This window comes from Rattus norvegicus, chromosome 17, assembly GCF_021556685.1.
Source record: "Rattus norvegicus strain SHRSP/BbbUtx chromosome 17, alternate assembly SHRSP_T2T, whole genome shotgun sequence".
NCBI classification, from domain to species: Eukaryota; Metazoa; Chordata; class Mammalia; order Rodentia; family Muridae; genus Rattus; species Rattus norvegicus.
In genome coordinates this window covers 68519986-68539679 of record NC_141550.1, presented here as the reverse complement: position 1 = coordinate 68539679, position 19694 = coordinate 68519986, and the positions used below count along the sequence as shown (strand labels likewise).

The 19694-nt window shown below is 41.3% G+C and overlaps 1 protein-coding gene across 9 annotated transcripts in view; it reads right to left on the bottom strand.

Annotated features, from left to right (window-relative positions):
* Positions 1-19694, bottom strand: part of Wdr37 (WD repeat domain 37) — a 66432-nt gene that overhangs the window by 13321 nt on the left and 33417 nt on the right. For 4 of the 9 annotated variants that reach the window (XM_087590761.1, NM_001399297.1, XM_087590762.1 and 1 more), the window contains 5 exon segments: positions 18225-18296; positions 15322-15366; positions 13536-13612; positions 7663-7903; positions 6235-6376 (listed from right to left, as the gene is read on the bottom strand). In XM_087590761.1, the coding sequence (XP_087446887.1) occupies positions 6235-6376; positions 7663-7903; positions 13536-13612; positions 15322-15366; positions 18225-18296 (577 nt within the window). 9 annotated transcript variants of the gene reach the window in all.

Sequence of the window (19694 nt, the reverse complement as noted above, 5' to 3'; positions counted from 1 at the left end):
CACATGGACAGCCTTTGAAGAGCCAAGTCCCCGGAGAACTCAGCTGTGATTCTGAAGCCACTGCAATCTTACACATCTTTTTATTTCTCAAACAGCCATTTCTACTTATGAACACACTTCTGGAGTCATACTGTCCCTAGAAAGCATTACTCACTAGTATCTGTGATCCCAAATTACTTCCTCCTCACACAGGAGAGGGGAAGGCTATTGTGGTGCTCACCTGGGAGAGAAGTTCAGGCTTACCCTCAGCGATACATTCAGTTCAACGCTAGCCCGAGTTAAAAATAAAAAAAAAAAAGATTTTAGCATAGATTTAAGTGTAGTTATTAAGGAAGAGAGAGGCTCCATGAAACTCTGTCTCGAAAAAAACACAAAACAAAATTTAAACAAATAATGACTAAAATAAAAAAATAAGTACCATCCTCTAAACTCTCCATCATGAGGCGGCTTGACAACAGAAAGCCATCCACTTCTCCCGAGCCTGTACCCCAGTGATTCCCATATGCTAACTTGGACAAAGAACAAAATACAGTTCTAATTAAAATCGATTGCCATCTAGGTAAAAATGTCATTTTCCAAATATTCTTTCTTAAAAGCAAAGAAAAAGATCCTGTTGCTATAAGACAAAGCTTCTTCCACATTGCCAAGTCTACCTAGAATTAAGCATTTAGTAGTAACTACCTCCCACCCACCAGATACTTTCCAATAAAGGCACACGAAAATCTCATAGCCTCAAAATAATCATTATGATTTCAAGATAATTCTTTTGTTTTGTTAGGTGCATTTCCGTTTCCTTAGAAGAAACCACCAAAGCTCACATTAAAAATAAAGTTACAGTTGTGTATAAGAAAACGTCAAAAAAAAAAAAAAAAAACCCTCCCGTTCTCAAATATTCGTCCATGCTGAGCTAATTTCAGACTGTTCTCAATGCCAAAGTTTATTCACACTTGTAAATAAACTGTCAGTCGGGTATAAACTAGAGTCATTGGCCACCCATTGAGGAAGTTTAATGACCAGTGACTGCCTCAACTGTCAACTCCTTCTCATAGTAAGAAAAACAAAACAAAGGGGAGGGAGGGGTGGGGAGGGGAGGTTCAGAATGAGGAATGGGGGAGAGTGGAGGGAAAGGGAAAATGCCAAGCATGCAGACGACGACGACGACGACAACGACAACGGTACCAAGAGGATGCATCTGAGAAGACTGGAGTTGGGGCCTCAGGTTACTGTAAGCAATCAGTAGTCATCTGCAGTTAACCTAACAACCTCCATACTGGTAAGAGCCCCTGCACATGCACGTCATCCACATAGTTCAAGACCTGTGTAGAGCCCAGCTCAAGAGGAGAGTGCTGGGTGAAGAGGGGAAACACTGGCTTGGGAAGTACATACTTGGGCTACTAACACTACCAGGTAAAAAACACATTATTATATAAAAGGGCCAATTCAGAAGAAAAACACTGAATTTTCCTGCCAGCTTAAGATAGAAATTCATGGAAAACAATCATTTCAGTCACTAGCTGAAATTCCTATATCAAATTTTTCAAAGTAATCATCTATTTTTCCAAAAGCAAGGCATGCAGTTTTGCATTCCTGCTACTAGGAGAAAAAAAAAGCTATATAGAGTACCTAAAATTATTCTGTAAACAAACTGGTATCCACAGAGCTACCAAAGACGAATCCAATAACAGATGCACCATTACATTCAATGAATACTACAACAGTAGATTTCCTATTATAATGAAGAAATACAGGATGAAAATCAATGGAACACATCAAAAACGTGTGCTAGAAGTAAGAGCCTTGAACACAGCTGACATCAAGAGCTCTGTCTGTACTCAGCAAACATAATGACAGTATACATCTCAAGGGACCATTTGGCTAGGTTTTTTTTTTTTTTATCTTACAGTGAAGTATTATATCTTAAGCCCTAGTTTTTCAAAAAGGCACCCACACCACAGAAAAGTAGAGTGATAACAGAAAGAGAAAATGAAAAGGGAAAAAAACCTCTCTCAATTCCTTGAGAAACTGAATCACAAAACTGAGCTAACAATCTTGATGCTTATATAACTACACTGCCTTTAAAAAAAAAATCAATATACAGAAATCCAGAATAACTAGACAGCTGTTAATTGTCCACACTAAAGGTATTGGTTCTTTATAAAGGACTTATGGTGAATTTCCATAAATAAGAACATACCTTAAAATACCATTTTCAAAAGAGCTGCATACCGTGTTAATAGGGAATATGCAAGAATGGCCTCTGTAGAAATACTGTCTATCTCTAATCAAAGATTCACTAAACAACCTTCTCATATTCACCTTTTAGAGCTACACCAGTAAGAACAGCAAACCTAAGGGCTGAGAATGTGACTTCTGCTTGTAAGCGTTCAGGAAAAGACTCCAGAAAATCATCTTTGTTAGACTGGAAGACCGCACTGATCTCCGTGAGTGTGGAAAAGCCCCTTGCCTTCACTCACTCAGAGGATCCTCCAAACAGAGCATCAGGGTGCTACAGTCCACTGCAAGAGGCCTGCAGGGCCTCCGAGCTCTGCAACTCCACTGAATAGTAAAGTAGGAAGGCAGGGCCTGTTCTCTTAAGTCATGTTCAGAACAGCAGACTAAATGACTGACGAGAACACACGCACACTGCAGACCCTGGCCATTCTTCCATTCTTAACGGAGTCTGCTTTTAATAAAAGTATGCCCTTTATGGATCACAGATGCACATCTATATGCATTTATTACCTGCTATTTGGTTGTATAGCTCAGCCTTCCGGAATCCATGACAAAGGCAGAAGGCAACAGTCACTATGAAGATCCCTCAGATAAAACCACAACAAATGTTTTGTTTCCTGTTCTTCTAAATGTGAAGTGTTTCTAAAAGCTTACTGCTTACCGATCATTACAAGAAATATTCTGTGTTCAGTAAAGATATCTGCAGCTCCACCTGCTGACCAAGTCCTAAACCCACACAAGAAAGGCCAGCGGCTACTTTAACTCGGCTACGTTTTTTAATTTTATTTTATGTGTATGGGTGTTTTTCCTGTGTGCATGTATGTGTGTCCATCAAAGATCTGCTCACTTTTGCTGAGTGTGTCTGATTTTTAAAATAGGGACTTGTGTGTGTTGTTCTGAGGAGGCCAGGAGAGTGCTTTGGATCCCCTGGACTAGCGTTCCAGACTGTAGGGCTGGCAATCAGACCCATCTCTTGTACAGAGCAGCTAATGCTCTTGACCACTGAGCCAACTACACAAAGTCTAGAAGCAAAAGAATCCAGCCAACTCCCGCCAATCCAGACAGGGCTTAAAATTTTTAAATGTGTCCTTTTTGACAGAGCAAGGAAACTAGTATCAAAGAAAAACCATTTGGATGCTTTTTAGATATACACACCAATGCAATTCTAGTTCTTGACTAATCAAGAAAGAAAAGAGAAAAACGTAAACAATCTGGGTTAGAATAACACTGATTCGTATATTTTACTCTCATTAAAACTCACGTTTATCCTGTGGCTAAAGCCAATCTAACAATATCCTACATCTCAGGAAAGCTGGTGGGGAGACAAGGCTCGTGTGAATTAGAGACAATTACTTTACAAAGTGAGTTCCAGGACACTCAAAGCTATGTAAAGAGATCCTGTCTCAAGGTGTGCACCTGGAGTTGGGGGTGGGGGACCAACAAACCTGTGAAATAGCCCTTGGTCTTTATTAAAAATAGGGACTCAAGAGCTGCCCCTGCCCCTGCCCCTACCCCTACCCCTGCCCCTGCTGGCTGCAGCATTGGGTGAGCCAGCCCATGGCAGGGCTGGAGAGCTCGCCCTGGTGGTCCGGGTGCAGGAGACCAACTCAGCGAACCCAGGCCCAGACGCAGGGCTTTGAGTTGAGCACCACAACACTTACCTCATCTATAAACAACTGAACAGTGTCAAGAAGTCAGTGTGCAGATGCAAAGCTGCCGGACTTCCATGACACAGGGCAACAGGGTATCTGAGAGCAGGTCCTAGTGAGGGTCCAGTACTGATAGTGTAGCAGAAGCCAGAGGCCTCAAAGCAGAACAATTACTCACTGCCGTGTACAGGTATGTGGACAAAAAGGTATACTGTGGGTCACATTACAGCTTTCATGACAAGATCTCATTTCTGTTTTGTTTTGGGTCCTTTTTTTTGGGGGGGGTGTTACAAGGGTAGAGGGCAAATATGAAGGAATGGGGAGACAAGTGGGATTGGGGTGCATGATGTAAAACTCACAAGAAATAGATAAAAGGTTATAAAAAATGAATGAATGAATGCTCCTTAGGCCAGATGTGGTAGCACATGCCTTTAACCAGTGCAGGAGGATCTCTGAGTTCAAGGTTAATCTAGTCTATACAGTGAGTTCCAGGACAACAACAGCCACATTGTAAGACCTTGCCTCACAAGGGGGGTGGAGGGGGTGTCACAATCAGTAATGTTCCTCATGTTGCTAAAACAACTTCTATTTCATGTAATAGCAAGACCTAAAAGCAGAAACATGCATCTCCATCAGTTACCAATAATGTAAACATATTCTCCTCTCAAAGCATGAAACACAAAAATATTTTAAATAACCCGAGTGTGAATTTTAAGTCTGTAAACAGCACCATGTGGCAAGCTGAAGACAGCAGAAGAGAGTAATGTAGAGCACTCCCTTAGAATTAAAGCTCACTGAAGCCAGGCTGCCCCCTGGCCTCTCCGGCTTACTTTCTCTGGAATGAAGATGATACCTGGCAACCTCAGATCCAGCCTGGGACTTCTGACTGCATCTGGGCAGGCACACCAAGGACTACGGAACCGTGGCTGTCTGTACCTTTATCTGGACACAAGTCTCCAGCCTTCACCAGCTCCCCACAACTTCTATTCAGTCCTTGAAGCGTGGTTAAAGACAAGCTAGCCAGTGTCCCTTCCCTGTGACCCCCATCTGCTCTACCCTACCAAGTAAAGCTGTCTTACTCTCTGAAAACAAAACTCTCTTCTTGACCCAACTCAAATCTCTGATAGATTTTGCTTGCTCCAGTACAAGTAAACAGAACCACCTGCGTGAGATACCAGTGCTATTTTCCAGCCTAGGGCATCATCTCAGCATAGGAAAAGGACAGCAATGGCTACGGACCTCGGCCAAGTAGAAGGTTCATGGCACCAAGAGCCTAAATTAAAATGACAATGAAGGACAATGACTATCAAAATGACAAGCATATCCAGAAATTTGTGTTTATTCTCAAAGGGTGAGGGCTGGCCATTGGGAGTGAATGGCAGAATGAGAAACCTGACCCCAGCACAACACTCTGGTACTAAGTTGGCACTCATCATCAATGTTAGACTCATGTGATAAAAGCTGCTGGGAAAAAGATAGCCACATATCTCAAAAAGTGTCATTTTAGCACCTCTAAACTGGAAGAATAACTTTCCAGAGAGGGACCTGGCAGACATGCCCTTAACTGTGTCACGAGGAGCTGATAAACAGTCTCCTTGTTTATTGAAAAGACCAAAGAATATACGTCTGTGAAAGACTGTTAAGGTAGCCTTGACGGGAACGAGAGGGACACACACTAGACTGATGACACATACGCTTGTGTGCGTATACACAGGTATAGAAACCTCCTCTCACTCAGTGTATCCATGTCTGTGTTGGGAGCCATGAGAGGGGCTGGAAAGTAGATCATAACGGAGGTGGGAAAGAGAGTGTTGGAGTATGTAAGAGGAAAGCATAAGGAGGCAAACTGGAGAAGTAAGGGAGCCAGGTAAGGAAAGGGGAACATCTGAGAATAAAGTATAATGACACATGGGTATGCCACTGCCATTATCACACCCAATACTCTATTTGCTAGTCTAAATCAACTAATTTGCCAATCAATTAATTGTAAAGACAAATTACCATAATTTGTGAGTAAGCTGTGAAGAGCTTAAATTGGGCCCCTTAACAGATAACAAGGAGTTTGCTCCCACTAACCATGCCTGGAGTACTTGTTGATTTTTCCCTCACTGAGCCACCCACTCCCAGCCCCTGCCAGATTCAATCCCATTCAATTTCTTGAAAGACCACCAGAGCCTTCTTTTATAGTCTTCTTCTATGTCTTTGGAACCACATACCAAAATGTTTAGAGACAGAGTGATCATTGTGAAAAGGAGATAAATTTCAAACAGTAGAAATTAAGATTAAAGTTTCAATGGCAACCTACAAAACTTTCTTCACAGATAGTTAAGATCTCTAAAGAACTGTAACTCACTCCGTGTGTCCTTGGAAAACATTCACAGAGTGGATGGAAGGGTCCCTGAAATCCCAGAGACGGAAAGTTGTGTCACGGGAGGAGGTCACCACGAGCCGCTGGGTGGGGTGAGTGCAACAATGTGTTAACTCCTGGTCATGCCCTACAACCAAATACAACAAGATACAAGGTCATCCACCTGCAGACACACAATGACAGTGAAGCTTTTTAAAAACATAAGAATCAAAAATGTCTACCATCTTTACAGGCACCACTAATATCGGATGGAAAAGTAAACCTTGAGGAGTTACGTAAGTGGTGTGGAAGGCTATCTCTTCAGATGCCTCAAGTCTCTTCGCTATCTACATAAAAGAGTAGGGAACTAGATAAATCATAGCTCAATTTCTAGTCGTAACAGCTAGAAGCTCAGACAAATTAACAGGCCGGCTGCAACAAGAATAACTGCTAATGGTGCCATTTTATAGGCCATTGGAACACCCTGTCTTGCATTCGGGCAAAACCTGTAAATATATCTGTCTATAAACAGAATATACACTAGACCAAAGGAAATATCACATATGTAACTAAGGTCCCTAAATCAGTCAACTCTCTGTTAATCAAAAGAAAGGCCTGATCTAAACCACTGAAAAGACCAAAGTCCACCCAGAAACTAGAGAATCCAGGGCAACCGAGGCATGTCCTGCTGGCCTACAAGCCAGCACCCTGCATATGGGAAGGGGCCTTTCCTCAGACTCCTGGATGCTCAGACGAGACCCTAACTGACCACTACAAGGAGACACCCACAGCTGAGGAGCAGCCACCACAGGCATAAAAAGGCTGACAAGGAAACATTGAGTTAATAGTCTCCTGTTATTTAAGTTTACTTAAAAGGGGTGGGAAGCTTATCAAAGAGAAACAGAATACCAAGCACCACATTTGGGTACAAGAAACTGAATGGGTTTTCTCAGGAACCAGTGAGCATGGAAGAACTCCAAGTCCCAGAGACCCTGCCCAAGCTGTACCTTCACTTCGACCAAGGAGACACCCAGAGCTGAGGGGCAGCCGCCACAGACACAGAACGGCTGACGAGGAAACACTGAGGTAATAGACTCCTGCCTGTTGTTTAAGTTTATTTAAGAGGTGCCAGGGGGTGGGGTGGGGTGGGGTGGGGTGGGGTGGGGTGGGGTTGAGGGTGTCAAAGAGAAACAGAATACCAATATGACCATATTTCAAATGTTAAAATACCACATGCTACAGTTAACCTCCTGAAGGTAAGATACAATTAGCTACAAAGAGTTCTATTAATCAATCAGAAAGGGTCTCCAGGATGACAACAACCAAAGAGTCAAGAGCATTAAAACTAAGAGAGTCCTGGCCTGGAAGTAATTTATAAGTTCGACATAAAAACAGCCCAACCAGGAAGAATTTCAGATGTTTACTGCAAGATACCTGTCAGAGAATGAACAAGTTCAGATGTCTCCACATCATACAGGTTGGCGGTTCTGTCCCATGAGGCTGTCACCACTTGTTTCCCACCAACCAGCCAGTCAGCAGCAATAACCACGCCCTGATGGCTTTTGAGAGATGTCAGTGGGACGCGGACAGTAGGGCAGTCACTGGACACGTCTCCATCAAGGTCAGGCTCATCTTTATCAGAGCACTCTATTTCATCTTCACCAGAAATCTGTTGCTAAGGGTAAAAATCAGAAATAAAGACTTTGTAGGAATCTTTAGTTTTTTTCTGAAAAGGCTACACCATATTACCTTTCTAGATTTAGTCACCATTAGGGTCAATGTAAGCATAGCATCTGACATGTAACTGGTGCTTAAGGAACGTTTTCTCAATGTTAAGTCATAGCTATAAAAGTCAGAGCTATAATATCCTGAAAAATGCTAAAGCCACTATGGCACCAAAAGAATTAAAGTTCATTTTCACTAATCAATAAAACAGCAAATAAGCAATTTTTAACATTTTCCATTTTTACCACTTAATAAAAAACCCAGTAAGAAATTTAAAAAATACATTAAAAGTCAATATGTCATAATACAAAATGCATTTTGATTCTTAGGAGCCTGTTTAAAATACTTAAAAGACTTCTAAGTTATAATAACTTATAATTCCATTGTTTTAATGAGAGATCACTTAATTTTCCTGTATCAATTAAATCTTTTGTTAAAAACCAGATAACACAAAAATGTAACAGCCAGTCTATAGTCCATCTCTTCAAGAAAATGTTTATTCGTTCAATAAATATTGATTAAACTGTCATGCTGTTTATACAGCAGAGAAGACAGAGGACATCCATCATACCTAAGATGATGTTTACTCTAAATGATAAAAATGCTGGCATAAATACAATTGGCAAAGTTCCTGTCCTTAGAGGAGAGAGGTACAACACACACCCACAAAGCATACAAACAGTGGCTAATATAAGAATGAACTTCATGGGCTGGAGAGACGGCTCAGTGATTGCTCTTGCCAAGGTCCTAAGTTCAATTCCCAGCAACCACATGGTGGTTTACAACCATCTGCAATGGGATCTGATGCCCTTTTCTGGTGTGTCTAAAGACAGTTATAGTGTACTCACATACATACAATAAAAAAAAAAATTTTAATAAAAAAATGAATGTCATGTGTGTATACATACTAGTCTGAGCATATATCTCCTGAACAAAATACACAAGGAAGTATGTCGTCCATGTCTTCTGGACTCACGTGGTACGGAATGCACTGCATGCACAATCAGGTGGGAGTGAATATGTTGAAGAAAATAAGAAAGGGAGCGGAAGACATAGGCAGCTGAAGGACTGCTGTCTTACACAAAATTACTGAAGAGAGACTAACAACAACTGAGTCCAATTCTGGAGAACAAAGGAGAAAGATATATAGACAGTGAAGGAATATCCTTCCAGGGAGAAAACTAGTATAAAGACTTTTCTCTGCTACATAACTAGGCTTGCTAGTATGTGCAGGGACACAGAGACAGGGTGAGAAGCAACGTAGCAGGTGATATGGAAAACCTGGTGAGCCATGGAAAGGACTCTGCTCTACTCTGTACGTGGTAGAAAATCATCACTCTGAGCAGAGACATGTCACCTGAGTTAAACACAGGAAAACGAGAGGAGGCTGCTGTGCACTAAACTGTGCCACCCACACACTCATATGCCTAAGTCCCATCTTCAAGACCTCAGAATGTGACCCTAATAGAAAAAAGGTCCTTAAGAGGCGATTAAAATTAGGCTGAGTGTAGGATCTAGTCTACCATGACTGATGTACTGCACTCAACATTACAATAGAGACACAAGGAAAGGTCATGCAAGGCACAGTGACAAGGTGACCACCTGCGAGGCAAGGACAGAGGCCTTAGAATAAACCAATCCTTCTGCTACCTTGCTCTTAGACTTCTAGTCTACAGACTGTGGGAACATTAATTTGATGCTAAAGTTACCAGCTATGGGAAGAACCAGGGAAAATATAACTAGAGGAAAGAGAAGTCTCGATGTGGGTATAGTAATGAAGGTGATATCCACATGGAAAACACACACGTACACACACGCATGAGTGCACACGTACACTTTGAAGACAATTTAAAGGTCTATGGTCCAAACTCCTGAGTAGACTGGTGATAGCACAGCTGAAATGAGCAACAGGAAAAAAAGCAGCAGTTGGGGAACATCCAGAACCCAGTAGCAAATACAGGACATCCAAACCAAGTAGGGATTAGTTACCTGAAGTCTGGAGTTGAAAGGAAAGTCAGTATACAAATTTTGAGACCCACAGCAATAGCTGGTGCTTAAAGCCATAGATGCCGAATGAGACCAACTAGGACTAGTATAAGAAAGCAACCACAGTTACAGCAGTGGGTAGAACACCAGAGAGCCACCCAATAAGATTTAAGGGAAGGAAGAACAGGAGGAAAGGGTGTGTTAGAGTCTCCAAAAGCAGCTTCAGTGTCTGCTGGAGGAGCAGCCATGAAGGCAACACTGATGTCAGCAGTTGGGGGACACTAAACCAGACAGAGTGGGACTCAGGGGGGAAAAGTGAATTTTCACAGGCACTGCTGAAGATGATGGTGTGGGTAGGGAAGTCAGTGAGCTAATAGCTCTGGGACAAACATGTGCTGGTGTTATAAGAACTGTTCTAAGGACACAGGGAAGCACTGCAGAACATCATCAACAAGAGGAAGCAGAACTCTAGTGACAAGGAATTAATTACCAGACTGTGCTAACATCTGCTAAGACTAGTGTAACTCTTCACGGAAGCCACACATGAGTGGCAGGAGAAGGAAGGAGAGCTTGGGGAAAACAGGTAGAGCCCAGGAAAGGAAAGAAGGTGATAGCTATATGGCTTTAAGCGTAGCCACGTTCAGTATGGGTTAGAGTGCAGAAGGAGTACAGACTAACCCCAGAAAGGTTTACAAAGGGAAACCAGAGTAGACCTCTAGTCCAAGAATGCAATAACTCCTGCCTATAATCCCTGCACTTTGGAGGCTGAGGCAGGGTTACCCTAAGTTCAAGGCCACCCAGAGTTAAACACTGAAGCTGTTTTAAAAGCAAACAACAGAAAGGCAAAGAAAGAACTCCATCTCAGAAGCAAAAAGGAGCCACTTATGTATGTATCAGCATATCCATTATTCTAGAAAGACAACTCCTGACAAATTATGAAAGGGAGCCACAGTGGGATGCCACTAGATTAGATTTAACTGGCTAATATGGACAGCCTAAAAACTGTGAAAAGGTTAAAGGTCTGCAAAACCAGCTCCCTTCTGCATGCGATGAGCACTTCATTCCCAGGTTGTGCAGGTCAAGAGAATAATGACTCCCAGCATATAAACATATCAAGACAGGAAGGGCTGCTACAATCACTGGAAATGCCTGATGGGAACTTCTGCTGCAGCAACCCTAGGGCTCTGAGCTGTTTCTGGATGCCTTCCAGCTCTGCTGTTGATCGCACTGTTCAGAAGCCTCCCCCCATCTACCCCCCCCGGTCTTTGTCATGGGGCTCCTCAGCTCCCACACCTGCACCTGAGAACTCTTACACCCTGTGCCTGTACTGCTGCACAGATCTGGACAGCTCTGTGGACAAGGATCTCTTTGGCTAGGATCCCAACACGGCTTCAACAAAGAATATTGAATCTGACACATGGTCTTGTCTCTGTCTTATACTTCCTAGGTAACTATGTCCAATGGTGACCCATAGGAAAACTCAATGGGTATCTCTTTTGGATGCTATATAACTGTTTCCCAATGCACAGAAAAGACTGAACAACTAAACCCTTAAGATTTCATGAAGTAGCTAGAAACAGAGCAGGGAGATAAAAAGAGTGTGTCATAGAGAATTCCAAACTTCATGATAGGTGTGTTAACTGCTGGATTCCTGACCTACAATAGTGAGCACAATAGGCTTTCACCTAGAGAACAAAAACATAAAAAGACAGACAGGCAGGCAGGCAGACAGACCTCGAATGGAGTTAACTCCTCAGCTCCTCAGACAAGCAACACACAGAGGGGAGGATTTGAGAGTTAAGACCATGTATATGGTTTGGGCCATGTGTAGTATTAAGCACCTGTTCCACTGGAGACCACATAAAAAAGGCTCAAAAAAAAAAAAAAAAAAAAAAAAAACTGAATCCTCAGGTTGTAGAAGGTGAAATGGCAAAGGTTAATTTTGGAGAGCAGACCTTGCTTTCTGATGAAAGGTCTTTCCTGTTGAGCAAACAGCTGCCTTTCACAGAATGGGGAAGTAAGAAAGCAGAGTCTCTGATGTCTTAAGAGCACTAATGTCATCAGACCAAGACCCCATTCTATGGTCTCATTAACCTGAACTACTTTCTTAAAGATATTGCCTCCAATTATAGCCACATTAGCATACAAATTTTGGGGTGACACAAACACCCAATTGTGGTTTGAATACGAATGGTAAGCCCATAGACTCATGTGTATGAATGCTTGGCCTACAAGGAGGGCACTATTAGGATGTGGCCTTGTTGGAGGAAGTGTGTCACTGTGGAGGTGGGCTGTGAGGTCTTAGAGGCTGAAGCCAGTTCACTTCCTGCTGCCTGTGGATCAAGATGTAGAATTCTCAGCTCCTTCCCCAGCATCATGTCCACCTGCATGCTGCCACCATGCATTCTGAGATGTTGGCAGTGGACTAAAACCTCTGCTGAACCTGTGAGCCAGCCCCAGTTAAGTGTTTGCCTTTATAAAAGTTGCCTTGGTCATGGTATCACTTCATAGCAATAGAAACCCTAAGACACCATCCATAACATTCTAACCCTGTGCCTCCAAATTATAGAGCTTTTTTACACTGAAAAATATATTTATTCTATCCCAAAACATCAACTCATTCGAGCATTAATACTGAAGTCAAATGTACATTCCTAACAAAATACCATTCAGACTGGGAAGTCTGCATGAGAATCAAGGTATACTTCACACCCAGGGAAATTCAAATCTAGCTACAGACCACAGAAAACAAACAAGTCATATTTATATAAAATATAACATCGAAGAAGTTCAGGACAGGTAATTCTATTTCAAAAGAGAGCTAAAGAAAAGAATGGGAGGACAGTGGGTTCCAAACAAACCCCAAGTCCAGCAAAGCAAAATCCATTAGAGTTAAGTCTCAACATCAATGCTCTTAGGCTCCATTCCTTACCTTTCAGATCCACTGAGGTAGCGTCTTTACCAGTGACAGCTAGCTGGGCAGCCACACCCACCCCTGCTGTGGCTTCCTACCTCCTCCCCAAACCAGAGAGAGGCCAGATAGACTGGCACAGGCTTATAATCCCAGCTCTAAGGAGGCTGGGGAAGAATGCAAAGTCAAGGTCAGCTTGGGTTGGGCTACAATGAAACCATGTCTCTTAAAAAGAAAAAGGGAGGAGAGAAAGAGGAAAATAAAACAGAAAGGCAGGGAGGATGAAAACCAAGAAGCCAGCTCTTTCAAAATGAGGATGAGCCAGCCCCAGGACTATGAAATGGGAGTGACTATCTCTTATCACTAAATCACTTTCCGATCCTTGTTCCTCTGTCCAAAGGAAGGAGCTATAGCCAGGCCGTTCCATTTCCTCATGTCTAGAGAGCCCAGCACTCTGACAGCCTTCTTCCTTCTCACCCAATGTTCTGTTTCCTTCACCCCATCTGTCTACTAAGGTGGCTGATTAAATTCACAGTTCACAGCTACACTCATCTTTTAAAACATAGGTCAGTTAAGCCACATACAACCACACCAGATACGATCAGCTTATTCTAAAATTTGAAAACATCCAGTCCTACATGAATAGACCAACAGAAAACTGTCAAGAGTAAGTAAGCATGCTTACACTAGTGTCAGCAACAGGCTGAGGTGTCGGAAGCTGTACCACGTATCTCCAAATATGAGCAGTCTGATCTCCAGAAGCTAAAGAGACAAATGGGGAAGATTATGCACAGGGCACACCATGCATAAAGTATGCGCTTCTTACACTTGTGGCCAAACACCAACCATGCATTTCTAACTCTCTGATCATTTGGTGAAACAAACATACTTTACTTAAACAGTGATTTCTGTACAAGGCTATTAATAGAATACATGTATTAAATTAGGATTATTATTCCTAATACTAAAGAAAATAATCCCCTTTCATTTGAGAGAATTTTTGAGGATTATAGATATATAGATATTTTAATCTATGTAGTAAATGTCCCATTGCATTACACTATGGAGTCCGACATGTTTCCGGGACAGGGAATGATACCTTCATCCATTCATTACTACTAGGACTGTACAATAAGCACCATTCATTCACGTTTGTGTGCTCTCCTATTCCTGAAGCAGGAGTTTGCAAGGAAATGCTTTGACTAGGAATGAAAGACAAAGGACAACCACACAGGACACTGAAGACCCTCCCTCTTCAGAGTGGTTACTCTCACCCCTCACCACTCCCTTCACTGCTGCACAACTTACCTAAAGAAGTTACCATGTGCTGAAAGAGCATGTGTAATGGCTGAATGAGCGTCCTGACTTGCCAATGTCTCTTCAGTCAACACTATGTAAGAATTGCAGTCTAATTTTCTTTTCTCCTTTAGCTGTCTCAAAGTTCCTATTAGTTCCTTTTTTAGATATCACTTGGTTTCACCTCTCCTTTCTAAGCCTTTGTTTGATATCCAAACACATCCAAATGCCCACTGGTTTGCTGTCCTCTCTCTCTACCAATCACATAATAAACCTTCAGGGTCTTACTCACTTTCACTCCTCAGATCTGTATTAAAGTAAATAAATCTTGGCTGTGACCACCTAGGACTGGAAAAATGGTTAGAGAATCTTCCCACTACATCCTCCCACATGTGACTGTCTGACCAAAATGAGTAATCACTGTACACCACACATGAAGAACTCATGTTGGACTCCATCTTTAATACATCCACCTACACAAAGTACCCACCCTGTCACCTCAGCTTGCAGACACTACAAGTCAGCAGAATATGGCCCATGGGAAAAGCACAGGCACGTCCCAGTTTTATAAATGAACAGTCAGGTCCCTTCACCTGCTGCGGATATATACTTTTGTGCTACAAAAGCAGGACAGAGCAGAGACAGGTAGATACGGTCTTTTTCAGAAATATACCAACCTCTGGCCCATCAAAGCCAACACATACTCTCCAAGTTTATCATCTGTATCCCAAAATATGACCCCACAGCTGACAATTTTATAGAAATAATCTTCAGTAAAAAAGGCTACCTTCCAAAGACAGTAAATGAAGCTATGTTTTTAATTGTTTAACTGGTCGGTTTGGTTGTTTTTTGTGACAGGATTTCTCTGTGTAGCCCTGGCTGTCCTGGAACTCACTCTGTAGACCAGGCTGACCTCAAACTCAGAGATCTACCTGCCTCTGCCTTCCGAGTCCTGAGATTAAAGGAGTGTGCCAGCACTGCTAGAGCCAGCACAAAATGGGATGCATATAAGCTACTAAAGCTTAGATAAACAACCTAGAGGAATAAAGTAATTCATAAAATATCTAACTTTCCTAAGTACCATGGATAACTTTGCTAGCACTAACAAAATTAAAATTATAGTTGTTTTAAGATTATTAATAATTTCATTCAAGAAAGAAGAAAAGCCAACATACCAGTAAGCGCCAACTGCTCTGAGGGATGGAATTTTATAGAATTTACTGCAAAATAAAAATATTACAAAAACAGGTTTAACATAACAAAAACATGATGCTAATATTTATTAACTATTTTATATATTACAAAGTTAATTATAAACTTAAAAAATTATGATAGTTCATTAGATCCTCTGATCTGATTAAACTATGAGTTAAGAATAGAGGTATAATAAAAAGACTAAAATATCAATTAACTTGCAAAATTACAGAATATACAAGAAAGAATATTACTAATCTACTTTTATACACAGATTAAGTAATTTAGAGTTAAAATAAATCAGGATGAACAAAGAAAACGAGGTTATCTGACAAGAAGCAAAAGCAAACTGTAGTGTACAGTCACTGCCCACTGGCCTCACCCTGAATCTTCCCCAGCTTACAGAAACCTTATCTACTCCACAGGAAAGAATTTCAACCAGACTCAAGTATGAATGGGGATTCCATTCTGTCCTCTCATTTTCTTACCCACCTTCAAGACACTCAAAGGTTAAGTTTTAGCAATGTTTCCTGAGGAAGTTTTCATTTTCTTAATAAGAAAGGATAAAGCCAACAAACAGACCCCCAGAGCCCCAGCAGCCTTCTGCCGTCCTTCTTTGTATTCGGCTGGACTATTTTAGTGGCTGGTCAGCAAGCTAACATGCATGCACCCAACTCAATGGTCAGGTACTAAAAGATTCTAGGCCCATCTCCCTAGTCAGGACTTTGCTAAAGCAAACCCCAGGCTTTAGAATAGACTGAAACCAGGATTAGTCTAACCAGGAAGCCAAGAAGAAGCAACCTTCATGACTCTGCTTCACAAAGAAAATGCTTATCCCTTAGGCAGAATTGAAAAAATTCTACCAAACCTCAAAAAATTATGTCAGTACAATTATATTAGCTATGCCTTTAAAATGATGGTATACTAAGAAACTACATTAAAGAGAGAGAGAATTCTATGTGTTTTCAATACTGGAATATAAATAATGTAGTAGAGCTGGTAAAAATGTTGTCATAAGTATTAAATGTAAGCTATAATGCTACAAATAAGCAAATTTATTTTAAAAGTAAATTGAGAGTGGGGGATTAAGAGCTCCTGCTATTCTTATAGAAAACCCAGGTTTGGACTGAAGAGATGGCTGAGCCATTAAAGGCTAGGCTCACAACCAAAAATATAAGAAAACCCAGGTTCAGCTCCCAGCATCCATGTAGCTGCTTGCAAGCTGCTGTAACTTGCATTCCAAGAGATTCAATACCCTCTTCTGACCTCCTTCGCACCAGGCACACATATGGTGCATATATTTTCAGACAAAAACAATACACATAAAATGAAAATAAATATATTTTTTAAAGACATGGAGAAGGTAACACATGTTTTACAAACTTTTTTTTCTTTTTTCGGAGCTGGGGACAGAACCCAGGGCCTTACCACTGAACTAAATCCCCAACCCCTACAAACTTTTATCATAGTTTTGAGTCCCTAGTAATTAAAAATATACTTTAGGCACTGTATTTATAAACTAAGAAAGAAAAGACTAGGAAGAAAGAAAAAGAAAAAAACAAAAGAGACAAGTAGCAGCAAGAACAGCTAAAGAAAAAGAAGAATTGGGGTCTACCAGTTAGAGCCCTCTCCATAGAGCACACCACCAAGATGGTCAGGAAGGTGCTGGATTAAATTAGGATTCATTCATGGGTGTGGCTTTGCACAAGCTAAAAGGTGATGTTGAGTCTATAAATGTGAACCTAGGCTGAACTCCAATGGGAGCAGAGATATTCTCAAGAAAGACACTTGTATCCCTCTCTTTGGCTACCAAACTCTAACCTTTTCTCCACTGACAGAGCTGTCATGTTTTAACAGACATGCTGGAGTCCAGCTGAAGCTGACCTTCTCCAAAAACAAAAGGCTTCCACTCCATACACATAACTTAATCTACAAATAAAAAACGCTCAGGACTGGAGTGGGGATTGTATATATCCCAAAAGAGTCCTTCAAAAGTGAGATCTTTAAACTCCCTCTTTGGCTGAGACTTAGCACAAAGTTTCTGTGAGGAAACGGAGAAAACCTGGCTAAGTGGTAAGGGATCCTGCTGTTCTCGCAGAGAACCCAGAGTCAGCTTCCAGCACCCATGTAGCTGGGAAGCACCAAGTTCCTTCCCTAGAGACGGTCTCATTGCTAAATTCATATTATGTTCTAGCCTTTGTCTTGTTGACTTCTATGAATTAGTGCAATCTTCAAAAGCACAGTGGAGAAGAATTCTCACATACTCACACACACACACACACACACACACACACACACACACACACACACACACAGGTTCATGGACCTGAGTGCCCAATATCGAGACTATCTATCAAAGCTAAGGAACAGTGGAAGGGGGTGCATAGGTTGGCAGCCTTGCACAAAGACTAGATAAAGACATTTTAGGTGGAAGAAATTTACGTACATTTAGGAGAAAAGTACAAAAATAAAATTTGGTCAGAACACTGCTAATACCTAGGTATAACTGAAGGCAGAAGAGCGCTACTATAAAATATTATAAACTACAGCGTCAAATACACAAACAGTGGGAGCTTGACCAAAGCATTACAGATTAATCTCTAATACATGGTTTACAGTAAATAATTATAAAGTTATACAATGTAGACTAATATGTAGCAGCACTCAAACATTAAGCTTTTTCCCTTTATTACTCATACAAAGTAAAAACCAGTTTATTCTAGTCTCTGACTACATTACACTGTACCCCGACCACCAAAATATTAAAATTTGTATCAAGTGTAAAACTTTCTACTAATACTGTTAGTACTGTGAAAATTTTTAAAAAGAGGAACCAGGTGAAATACAAGTTCTGATTATTGTGTTCATTGAGGTTAATGCTTACCTGAGCCCACATGGCCGGCATATTTGACAAGACATTTGCCAGTCTCTATGCTCCACAACAAAGCCGTGTGATCTACAAAATGAAGAGTCATAGTTTAGCCATCACTAATTTTATAGACCCTTTATAAACACAGTAATACTCTAAAATGGCAAGTCACATCACCCCTAACAGTTATTTTTATTTTTATTTTATGTGGATGGGCATTTTGCCTGCATGTGTACCTTTGTATGCAGTACCCTTAAAGGACAGAAGAGGGTACTGGGTCCATTGGGACTGGACAGTGTGAGCTTCTGAGTGGGTGCTGAGAATCGAAAGTTGAACCTAGATCTCTGGAAGAACAGCCAGTGCTCTGAACCACTGAGTCATCTCTCCATCCCTCAAATAGTTCCTGCAACTCTGATTCTACTACTCTGTACAATTCAAGTGACCTAAGAAAAGTTTCCAACATCAGCGAGGCATGAGGCTGTGGCTTGTCTGAAGCCACAGAACTGGAAATGGACAAAAGGACTTGGTCTCATAACTAGACCATTACACCAAGGCTATCATGTGTGCAACTGGCACACAGAAGCCATTTATACCACAGTTACATTATTTTATCCAAGTATTAGAGCTTTCCAGAACATCTTATCATTCTCGAAATCAGTTGTCTCCAAATTCAGTTCAATCATGTGAAATAACAGCTGTTCCTCTGTACTTTGTCCTCTCATAGGTACTAAGGGGGGGGGGGGGGAGAAAATTCTGAGAAGAGTTGCCAATTATCTAAATGAAATTTCAGAAATATTAGAAAAGTCATGCCCTCTTCTTTTAACTAATACTTTCAAACCATGGAAGATGTTTAAAGGATGAGAACAATTTCAAACAGGAAAAGAAACTCTCAAACACTCTAACTAGGTTTCATGTGTTATTTTACTTTTAAAAGTCAGAATCTAGTGAGAAAGTAACTTCTCACAAGCTAAGAAAGTCATTTTCAACGGCCAACCCTCATTTTTAATTTGGTAATTTTTACCTGAAAAGGTAGCATGTTAACTAGTCTGAGTTTTCACAAACTATGGAGCGGGGGTGAGACCTGTCACTCCTGAAGAGCAAACTCCTCTGACAACAAAGTTGGATAGAGAATACGCAGTTTTCAGTTGTTAGCATAACACTTTTATTGGTGGAAGAAAAATGACAAATCTGTCCCCAAATCAGAAGGACCTCTGGCTTGAACAAGAACAAACCAATCAAAAAATAAAATGTAATGTTTAAAGCCTATCGCCCCCATGTTGCTCCTACCATGTAAATATTGATACCCTCACCTAATACATAACACACTTAGCTAAAGCCACGTATCCGCTTCCTCAAAAACAAGAGTCCAGCTTTGGCCGTGACATCCACCATAAGACTGCTACCAAGAAGACTACAGGTCTCAGGAAAACCGGGCATTCCTAAGTCAAAACGAAAGCTTCTCCTTTCCTTTTTCCTTCTTTCCCC